This window comes from Nesoenas mayeri (genome assembly GCF_963082525.1).
Source record: "Nesoenas mayeri genome assembly, chromosome: 3".
Taxonomy (NCBI): Eukaryota; Metazoa; Chordata; class Aves; order Columbiformes; family Columbidae; genus Nesoenas; species Nesoenas mayeri.
In genome coordinates, this window is record NC_137544.1 from 50,291,086 (window position 1) to 50,302,952 (window position 11,867).

The 11,867-nt window shown below is 38.0% G+C and overlaps 1 protein-coding gene across 1 annotated transcript; it reads right to left on the bottom strand.

Moving 5' to 3' along the window:
- Positions 1-5,802: 5,802 nt before the first annotated feature.
- Positions 5,803-11,504, bottom strand: HS3ST5 (heparan sulfate-glucosamine 3-sulfotransferase 5; the record flags this gene model as incomplete). The annotated part of the gene is made up of 2 exons (XM_080342473.1): positions 5,803-6,733; positions 11,398-11,504. The coding sequence occupies 2 exons, from the start codon at positions 11,502-11,504 to the stop codon at positions 5,803-5,805; spliced, it is 1,038 nt and encodes a 345-aa protein (XP_080198599.1).
- Positions 11,505-11,867: the final 363 nt, after the last annotated feature.

Consider the following 11,867-nt stretch of genomic DNA (forward strand, 5'->3'; position numbering starts at 1 on the left):
AAAAAGTAAAATTTACCATAATTTAGTCTGTTTCTGTGGTCTTCTACAAATCTGAGGACCAAGTCTACTCAGGGATCTCCAATAATTTTAAAGTAGTGTGGCAATATATATATATATATATTTTTTTTTTTTACAAACTAATAAAACAAGCCACAGCATTTTCAAAGTGCGTTGGGAAGGAAAAGAAAACTTCTATTACCATAACAATATATTCACTATCAGATTTTAAAGGTACTACCCAAACTTCTCTGATTTGTTTTATACATCTATTCTTGCAACTTGTTAACACAGGAGAGTTTAGAGTGCAGCTCTAGAACACTTTGCTGGTGGGTTAAAGGGGTTTCTGGGTAAGTACACAGAAGAAGAAGGCACTCAGTGCTGCTACATCTGAAGATTGTGCTGTCCCACTGGAGACATCCAATGACTGTAAACCATGGAGCCTGAAAATGTTTTCATGCTTTCCTTGTCTTTATGTTCTTTCTGAGGCATTAGGTATTGGCCACTTCTGGTGTCAGATCGTGGTTTGAAAAGACCTTTGCTCTGACCCCGTATAGTTTTAGTGACGTTACTCATCTTGTTAGGTTAGGTTAGCCTTCTGCTTGTGTGATGAACTGAAGCATCCCCATGCGGAAGGAGCATGAGAGTCACTGCAAAGGAGAGGGAAAGAGCATATAGTGTGGGCAGGGAGGTTGGGATCTTGGCAAGTGTCAGCTGGGTTGACTTAAACTGCCATGGGATTGTAGGCTTCATCTACAAATCTGTGGTGTTTTGTTTGTTTGGCTGATTGTTTTTTGTTTGTGTTTTTGTTTGTTTGTGTTTTTGTGGGATTTTGTGTTTGTTTTTGTTTTGTTTTGTTTGTTTGGGTTTTTTTCACAGGAAAGAAACAGCATTTTATCTCATTTTAAATGAAAGCAGAGATACATTTAGTCCCTAACCTTTTCTTCATCAATAAGGGTCATTTGTGAACCTCCTGGTTACTGCAGTCTTCTCAGTCATTGTACCAAAACCAGCAGCTGTGATTTTTTTTAGACTGCCATTAACAAATAACGTTTCTGCATGATCCCAAATGATGCTTCTGCATGATTCTCCAATGTTAGCTACTTTAGGCCTTGAACTTTTTCAAGTGGGTATGAAAAATCCATTCAATTGATGGCTCTATCTTTGGACTTCTCCAAGGATGCAGATAATTCATTTCAGTCATACGCTATTGCTGAAACAGTCTCTAGCACTGCTGAAACTACAGCGAGATATATCAGTTAAACTGCAAGCAATCACTTTTTGCTAGGGCACTCAACCCTACCTTATGGAGATAAATCAGTTGCATGTATGAAATTGTGTCTGCAAAATTACTGGATGCAATGACTTCAGCACAGGATTTAGGTACCCCACTTTAAGAATAAGTTTTTTCCATCAAGCTGAAAATGCCTTGAAACAGAATTGTGGATCTGTTACAATAGTATCATTTGAAAGCTTCACGGAGACCAGTTCCCAGTAATTTTATAGAAACTTTATTCTCCCACTATTGCTAACATTTGATTGTTTAGAGTAAAATAGATCTAGCTTGCTAAATCATGATTCCAACAAGTCTCATTAGTGTCAAGGAGCCTATATGGAGGACAGGGAAGGAATGTTTCTCCAAAATTTTATTGTCATATGTTTCTGAGTTGATTGATCTTTTGCCTTTTTTTTTTTTCTTCAAACTAATATTTACATGTTTATCTTACATACAACTCAAGTCAAAACAGAGAAGCAATGTAAGTTAAATCTTTACCACATGTATTCAGTCATGAATCTTTTGCATTCACTCAGCAGCCTGTGTGTTCTGGATATATTCCTAAGGCATATGCCCAGTATAAGCAGCAGCTAATATAATTTGGAACTGCAGAGAATTTAAATAATATGCATCTATGTGACAAATTTTAATGACTCTATTTTCCCAACTTTATGGGTATACCTCAGTGTCTTGCTATAGAAAATGTCACACAAGAGACACCGCTCACTGTGACCTTCTTGAAAAGAGCTTCACTAAATTCTCTTTTCTGGAAGCTTACCTCCTATGAACCTTGTATTACTATATCCTCTGTCCCTTCAACATCACTGTTGAGGTCACCCAGGATGTGAAAAAGAGACTTATCTAAGTTACACCCTTTTCTTCTTCAATCAGAGGGTCAGCTAGCCAGGGAGTAAACATGTGCATAGTAGTGTTTCCACAACTTGAGTTTGAACAGTGGCTGGACTGGCCTGTGACACTGAGCTTGCACCTTCTCTGAGGTCTGTCTAACACTGAACTGGTGGCAATACTTAAGAAAAACATTAATGCTAAAGAGAGATCTTCACAGAATGGCTGAGGTTAGAAGGGAGGTCCGACCCCCCAATCCAATCAAGCAGAGACACTTAGACCTGGTTTCCCAGGACTGTGCTGAGATGGGTTTTGAATATCTCAGTGATGGAAACTCCACAAATCCTCTGGGCCAGTGCTTAGTCAATCTCACAGAAAAATTCTTCCTGATGTTCAGATGATGCCTCCTGTGTTTCTGTTTGTATCTACTGCCTCTTAAAAATCTTGGACTAGCATATTGAAATATGTGACTAAAACCTTCGTCTCTCTTGTATTCTTAGACACCATGGCAAAAAAAAATCCACTCAAATATGGCAAATACATTTTCATTACACTTATTCTGCTTTCTTTAAGAAAAAGCAGTATAGTGTGTTAATGCTAAATGAATTGCTGATCTCCAAATGTCAGTCCTTTATATAACTATATACTGATTTCTGAAAATACAATTTCAAATTCATCTCTCATATTCTTTTATGCTTCAAATTGTTGTTCTATCCAGTTTAAATAGCAGCTGGGACAATCTGATAAAAATGCACAGAAATATTAGCAGTTTTAATCCAAACATTTATCAGAGCTGTGGAGCCTGCAGTTTTGCAGTACAGAAAATATGAAAGATGCAATGTCTTTAGAGAACTTGAATGCCATAAGTTAACAGCTGCAACTTCATATAGCTGTGCATCACTCTGCAATCATAAACTGAAGCTATGAGCACTCTTCCCAGTCTGAACGCTCATGATCAATTTGAATAGAAATTATTCACTCAGGATTTGGGAAGCAAAGCAAAGAGGCTGAAATGAATTATTCACAAATTGCTCCTGAAGAGGTAAATACCATAAGGTCAGAACTTCTCAAACCAGTTATGAATACTGCAGCAAAATCACCACCTAAGATTTTGCAGTGGATGGTCTATTGGGTCCATGTATGAAGAACCAGTTTTAAAATTTTCTCTTCACTAGGTAATGTAAAAAAGACTCAAGGACATCACACTGTACACTCAGTGAAACTGAATCAGTCTCCTGCTCTTTTAAGCTTCTGAATACGTTGTAATGCCTCTGAAACCTCTGTCCTCCCCTGCTATTCTTGACTGTTCCTCTGTGCTTTTTTTGAACCAGACTTGTCTAAGATATTGCCTAAATTTATCCATGTGTCTCCAAAACTGCAAAAGATAGGCTGGAGTTAAGCCAGCTGACTTTAACAGGAATATGTATAGTCGTGCCTATTAGATCGCAGTCTCTGTGAGTTTTCTAGTCAATGCAGAGAGATATTCATTTCAAATGTATATTTCATGCTTAGAGGCAACTCTGGCCTAATTTGTCCATTTCATTGAAAATATATCTCAGCCTTCAGTCATAGTTTGTAGCCAGGACTATAAGAAGCCAGTGAGTACCATCCAAAGCTGTTTGGAATCTATCTGCTCACCTGAATATCATGCAAATGTTAAATTGGATAAAATCTTCTCTTTGAATGCTATTAGGTGAGTTAAATATCTCAGCCCTTATGTCTGGATTTGGGTGGGATAAATTACTCTCATATAGGAAAATAGTGAGTAGTATTGTAGCTACCGCAGAAAATTTCACATATGCTCTACTGTTTCATGTTGGCAAGTCTCCGAAACAACACGTAGAAAGGGCACATTGCTCATAGTGCTAGCACATATGATTAAAGATACAGCAAGACAAGCATCAATCTCTCACAAGAGATTTAAAAATCACTTATTTAGAAAACCGATGCTTCCAAATCACTGAGCAAGATAAGCAGCCCACAGGGAAAATTAGATCTTATTATAATCTGAACTACCAGCTACTCTGCTACCATAGCTCAGAATATTCAGATATTCTGGACACCTTTCAAAATCTGTGTCCCCATCACTCTTTCAGTCTTCAGGTGCTGGCTTAAAGTGTGTGCCCCCCTCCTTTCCTTCCTTCCTTCCTTCCTTCCTTCCTTCCTTCCTTCCTTCCTTCCTTCCTTCCTTCCTTCCTTCCTTCCTTCCTCTCTCTTTCTCTATTTCTCTCTCTAAAAGACATTTTTAAATGGTTTTTATTTTTTTCCTTACAAATCTTTATGAGCCATACCATGTATAAAGCATGAAAATACTAATTTCTTGAACTAATTTCTTGTCACTTACTGAATGGAAACATGAACTATATGTTTATACTAGGATAAACAACACTGTGGTTGGTTAGAGTAGGTGCATACATTACCAGATAAAAGCAGAGGTATCACAACTGTTTTCCTTGACTTCTGAAATATCATCAGCTTTGGGTGATGAAATCTCTATAACTCTTCTTCTAATCTTGTTTATGTGTCTGTTGTTTTGGTTTTAATAGTGGCTCTGCTTTTCTGATATATCTGGTTACAGTAATCTTTTACAGTCTTTCTAGCTTTAAAAGACTACTGTAATTGAATTAATTATAGCAAAGTTCTGCAATGGAACAGTAATAATGTACTTTGAGGTGTGTTCTACACCAGATTCCCAGATGGATGAGTTTTTTAATAAACTCAGCTTTACCACATGTATCAGTTTTCTTAGCTGTCTAGAAACGAAGTTTACACATGCAGGTCTCTCTCGCACATTTGCATGATTTATCTGGGCTAAGGGACCACACAGATGTACATCAAGCAAAAGTGAAAAGCCATTGCACATATAGGTAATTTTAATCCATTCCATTTTTAAATACCACAATAAATTTAATTTTCACAATAAATTAAATAGCCATATTCAGTTTACAAAATAGAATTACTTAGTGTGAAACCGGTATTTACAAACATTGTACAGTATGTACATGATGTTTAGCTTTGTTGACACACAAGCATAGAAGAAAAAAATTATTTGAGCTTTTTTTGACACATGGTTGACATGCTACAAGTGACACTATGGTCCATACAATAAAACAATAGTGCAAACTCACCACAGGAACTCTGCAACAATGTAGTTTGTATGATACAAGATATTCAGATATTCATTTCAAATAATAAGAAAATAGTAGTATCCACTCTCATTGTAAAAATTCAGCACTGTGTTTAAAGTGTCAGTATTCCTTTAGCAATATACATACCAAATATAGCTTGAAAATTATGCTTTCTCACAGCTTCACAGACTTCTTACATGATTTTCATGGCATAAACCAATATTCTGCTTAGATCAATAAGTATGTCACATAAACACTTCACTAAGTGAGAGGAACACTGACACTTTTAACAGTGTCTGATTTCATGTTCCTAAATACCTCCTTTCCCTTTATTATTATATCTTAAAAGATGCTAGTATGCTGACAGTAAATTTACGTTAGTTACTACTCTGTAGAAAAAGTTGATCTCACCATATATTTGGTCACACACTGCGTATGTACACGTATACATGAAAAAAGTTACTTTGATAGCCATGTCTATGAAAAGTGCATATTTTAGCAGAGACATTAATTGCATGTCTCAGGTGCAACAGAAAATGTTGTATGAAGTTTAATTTAGGGCCAGTTAAATGTCCTCCCAGTGATCTGGTAAAATTTTTGATTAAAAGGATGAAAGAACTTGCGCAATTTGGTAATGACAGAGGTATCCACCTCTGGATGGATGCGTCCCTTGCTACCCGCCAGGCACTTGTTAAAGACAATGTTAAATCGCAAGCAGTAAAACCCTCTGGTGGCATTGAAGTATAAATTGTACTGACTTATCCTTGGAGGAAGATTTAGGAACTTCTCGACCAGCTGGAGTTCTGGCAGTGGTTCTGTGATGAGCCGGTCTCCGTCCACGATATGAAACTGCTCGATTGGGAAGTATTTTAACCATCTCTCCAAATGTTTTGTGTAGATGCTGGTTCTCACCGCCTTATACTTAGTGTTCACTTCGCAAGTATTAGGATCAATAGCCAGCTTCTCAAACTTGTAGTAAGTTTTATTCTTTCTTTCCTTACCTTCCAGCACCTGAGTGTAATCAGAAATAGCTCTTGTGGTAGGTTCCCTGACAATGATCAATAATTTGATAGATGAGTTCATTTTGTAAATCCTTTCAGGTACTTCCTCAGTGATAAAATATGCAGGGCTTTTCTCAATTGTTATTTGATGAGGGTAAGAAAAAGGCATTTTTTTCCGGTACCACTCAATCCCCTTGGCATAGTTCTCATCATTGTCAAAGAAGTGAATTTCTTGAGAAGCTTTGACCACTGCAGGATGAAGGTTCAGCATCTCTAGCAGTGCTCGGGTGCCACCTTTCCGCACCCCAATGATAATGGCCTTGGGAAGTTGCTGAACCAGATTGTGCAGTCGTATTTGTTCCTTGGTGGCATTGCCCTTTCGGAACTCGTGGAGCAGCCCTCTCTTGAACTGCAGAGCTCGCAGAGGGATTTCGTCCTGGCTGCGGGGTCCAAATCGACCGTCAATGGGGCAGAGGGGCTGCAGTCTGCAAGCAAAACAAGAAGTATTCGTAAAAAGAGGGTATCTCTTAAGGCAAGTTTTCTCTATAAGGCAGTCACATTCATGGAAACCTTTTGCAATGTGATGTGATGTATGCATCTTCCAACTTTTATTTTATTCTGACAGTGATTAAAATGTTTGCAAATAGTTTGATTATTTATTCTAGCATTTTGCTGTGATTTGGCTAACTCCTAACTCCACCTTTCTGCTCTTTCCAAACATAGGTACTATGTTTACTGTTCTTGGGTTTTCTTGAACCTTCTCTTACTTCCCATATTGCTGATTACTTTGTGATTGCTTTGGCAGTTTTTAAAACATTCTAAGATTAATTTTAATTGTAATTTTGATCTGAAAATCCACTTCATTTAAGTCATCTCCTTCTAACACTTTTCTTATTTGAGCCCAAATTATTTTCAGTCCTTCCCCTTCTGTTGACTTTATTAGCTGCTGATCCAGAGGTGGCCTTTTTAGTGAAGAGGAGCAAAAGGGATGAAAAACATAATAATCTTTCAATATTTTCCCTCCTCTTTAGAAGATGCATGGTATTTTCCCTGAGATGGAATCAGAAAGACCAGGGTTCTGAATCAGGAAAGATTAGCAAGGCACAGAAAGAATGTCAAGAAAAGTTTAAAAAAATCCATCAATGAATTACATAAATGATTTTCTTATCATCACTTATGTATCCTTCCACTGAACCTCATTTTGTGTCTCACTGTTTCTTCTTTTGCTGCTGCATTTTTGTGCTATTCTTTTATATTCACCTGCCATTATTTCACCTATTTTCCACTTTTATAATGCTTCATTCTTGTATTTGATGTCACTGAATGCAAGAAATTATTAAGTAAGAAAAATGTTAAAATTATGTTACTATGAAACCTTGAATAAGCTCTCACTTCCATATCAGTGCTTTAGTCCTTATACAGGCCAATATTGCACTGAAGATGAAATTGGTGTGCAGAGAGCGAGCTTCCAAAGTCCTACAGAAAAATATCATTAGTAATTTTGTGGAGCCATGCTCTCCAAAATTAAAGAAATGTAAGAAAAAAGGTTGCTGGGCATATGTATTATGATAAGGTTTTTAAATTACATGGCCACATGCTATTATTTTTCACAGGACCCCTGCCTCAGCCAATATACCAGATGGGCAATGCTCATTAATAGCTGTTTAGGTATTCAGTATTTACGCTGGTTTCTCAGCATGTGGCCCTTCACTCATTTACTGTATATTATTTAAAACCTGCTTTCAGGACAGAATTATTTATTTCTTTATGGCTTTTCCATCCATCACTGCTTGTTGGCGTCTCTAATTTGACACTGATGCTAGGACAATGGATGGCTGGGACAAAATAAGTTTGATGCCCCTGGCTGACCCACTAGCTGTTCCCTTGATTATCCAGATGCTGAGAGATACAGCCTGTCCAGGCAGAACTGAAGAAACAACCCAGTGACATTGCTGAGTTCACATGAGCTCTAGCTAAGTCCTTCAAACTAATTAGAAAGTGTGATGAGAAGTGAGTTCCTGTTGTTATTAGTTTTCTCAAGTTTCCAGTCTCTTCCTTTTTGCTATCTACTGAGTAAGAGCCTGACTTGGTTGCAATGACTGAAGCATTGCAACACTGAAGTAAACCTGCCAATAAACAAACAAACAAGCAACCCACTCCCCCCCAAAACTGACCAACCAACCAAACCAAACCCAACAGCAAGGACACAATGAAACAAACAGAAAGCAATGTCCTGACATGACAGTGGTACAACTTGGTCAGGCCGTAGTGTGGCTGGTAAGAGACTTTCTGCAGCAGCGAGGTGGCAGTTAAAAGCGTAAGAAACAGAAGTGGCAAATGCTATCTCTGTTCTTCTCTTCCCTCTCCTTCTGTGTATTTGTTATTTGTTTTCAAGCAAAAAGGATTCCACAACCGCAGTTCCAGACCCATCTCAACTAATTTTATCTCTTTTGCTCAAAAAGACAGTTAGCACTGCCTTCAGTGTAACACAACAGCTTGTCAAACAGGGTGGTTTCCTTTAAAAGTAAATAACTACTCAAGATATCCTCTAGCCTAAGGGAAAAGACTGGATGTTGTCAAAAGTCCTTCATCAACACTTTACATTTCAGTTTTTCTACTCTTTACTCTTTCTTATCCTCTCTCTAAACAATAAAAAAATATCATTTAAAGATCTTGGCAGTGGTGGTATTAAACAGGCTGTCAGATCTCAGTAGCTGAATTGCCAGATGTAACTATTTACTGTTGTATCACAACATGTTAATATTTTTGATTCTCTGAGTCATTTTTTTTACATTAAAAGAGCAGTCCTTTGCAAAGCAAGAGTATAACATTTATTATATCACTGAAGTTGCTCTCCCAAAACACGCAATTTCTCTATCTGCTACAGTAAATCTCCACAAATATTCTTCTTGAGAAAACCCATCATAGAAAAACTCATCTCAGGAAACTATATTTTTGACTAATTTCAAAACAGCTGAAGTACATCTGCACAATCTTAATGACAAATAGCTGTGCTGTCTCTCATGATCCAGAATACTTGCTAATTGTCTTCTAATGTAAGTGTCATGATGGCAAAAGACCATGAGCCTGGCTGCAGCAGGAGCATTTCAGAGCACTGAAATCAAGTGCAGAGGCCTCCCCCATACTGCCAATGAGAGAACTGGGCAACTCAAAAGACTGGTGCAGATATTCTCAAAATTGTCAGGCAAAGAATGTCTTTGAGCTTCCACATGTGAAGTAGCTCCATGCACTCAGGATCTGAAGGATGATGGCCTTCCCTGGAGGGAAGTGCTCAGTTCATCCAACTTTATGACTCAATGAATCAAATAAGCTACAAGCAATTGCCCTTTGGGCTTAAGAAAACTCAAAACATTCCCACTGAAGAGCCCAATCTGAGGCTATTAAATGTAGGCCATCCCCAAGTCTCTTGTTCAAATTGGATCAGCATAAATTAAGTATAAAGGAATCTGGATTTCTTCCTGAACAATTAGTTGTTCCAAAGTCTATCCAAGCCACTCAGTGTCCTTTTTCTGACAAATTCAACAAGTCTGGATCGTGCCCTACTGCTAACAAAGAACATTTCCAGCTAATCCATCTGTTTCATGTTTTCTAGTGCTTCTTTCTCTCTCTCTTTCATAACACGTCCAAATAAAGGGCTGCTTTTTAGCAGTGTGGTATTTTTCACACCGGGTAACGCAAGAGAATGAAACTGAATTTTACTGCTATTGGCAACATTATATATGAAACCGGTGGAATTCACTGCCGCAGGAGGTCAGTGAGTCAAATACTGTGGCGAGATAATTTTATAGCCATCAGTAAATTCTGAAGATGTGCAAGCACTGATAATAGCCTAAGGTTAATTAGATTTCATGCCTCTGAGCATAAAATATACTTTTGCAGGGGCCAGTAAGGAATTCTCCTTCCATTTACAGAATCACATTAACTTCAGTGAAGTTTTCACCTCTGAAGCATCAGAGATGCTTTGACCACCAGAGGAAAGTAAATATAAACTCCAGGGCTTAGTTTGCAATGCACTTGGTTCTAACTGAGTACACAGTCTCCCCCTTCTTCTGGAGTGGACTTAACCAGCTGAAGAAGGCACCCAGTGACTTCAGAGAGAGCTCAACATTACCTAGCAATGGACACTAAGTAGCTCTGCTTTCAATTCACTTTCAATGCACTGTGTATTCACGCAGCATTGTGTCACAATTTTGAACTCAGTTTTTTCCATCATTAAAAAGAAGTGCACTGTTAGAGCATTAGCACTGTCAAGCTGTTTACCCACTTCTGGAAATCTTGAAGTCTTGTTTCCTTCATTCTTTCAAGACCTTATTTATTTATTTATTTATTTGTTTGTTTGTTTACTTGTTTGTTTGTTTTTAATCCTGTCTTTGTGTGTCACCTGCTGGGGCAGTCCCAGGCCATTTTGAAGGTGACAGAAACAGTAGTGTCAGTGCAGGCAGCACTACTGTTGTGCTGTCAATAACCACTCAGAACTCAGCCCGGTCAAGTGCCAAACACTGTTTGATTTCCTCTGCTGGATTTTCTACTGCTCTCCAGGAAATCACTTGCAGAGAAAACCCGGTTATTTAGCACATTCAACTCCGGAAAATACTGGCTAATTGTCATAGTTAAAATTCTCAAACCCTGAAGCAATCTTTCAAGTGAAATAGTATTCAAAACTTGACAAGCTACTCTGCAGGCTTATTCTTAATTCTAACTACCACTGTAGAACATTAATTACTTGCTCATAAATTTAGAAAGATGATATATAAATACATCATAGCTTGTTTGCTGAAACTAGAGGTCAACACACAGATGCACAGAGACAAAAACGAGCTACAGTAATGACATTTTTACTGGATGCTGTTTTATTTCTTCTCTGAAAACAAGTGCCAATGTGCTTAGAATATAAATGGACAGACAGAAATACTTTGACAGGGATGACCCGTGACTATTTTCCTGCTCTGTTCTCCAAAGAGGGGGAAAGAACAATGAAAACCAGTACTAGAATAGACAGTCTTTCTATACACAAGTGGACACTAATGAAAAAAAAAAAAAAGAAGAAGAAGAAAGGAGATTCTTTAAGCCAAAACTGAGACAATCTGAGCCTATTTTTAATTAAGAAAGCAGCTATGTAATGACTTACCTATCCAAGCTCCCAACTCTGGCAACTAGATATAGGAGACTTCCAATAGCAAGACTGCCTAGTACAAAGAGCTTCTGTCTCAGCAACGGCTGCTGTTTGAATAGCATGGCCCTCCATCAATCTTCAGGACTTCTGCAGTCTGCAGAGACAAAAACACATAAAACACTCATCAGAAAGCAATATGCAATATGGGTAATGTTTAATCAGTTGTTGCAAGTGATTAAGCCACACTTGCAAAATCTTTTCAAGCTGCAAAATAAGTAGTTAAAACTTTTTTGTTTGCTACTGTTTTCACGTCCCACGTGGTAACACCAGGCAACATGTCTGGGATAGGCTGATAATTCTCAAGTGGTAGTTCAGCTACATCTGCTGTTATTAGGGCTGTCTGGTCTAGATTTCAACAGAGATTTAAATGCTTTGCTGCCAAGTGAGGCATCAGTAACCAGGAGTTAGGCTTGCGGGTCCCGTGC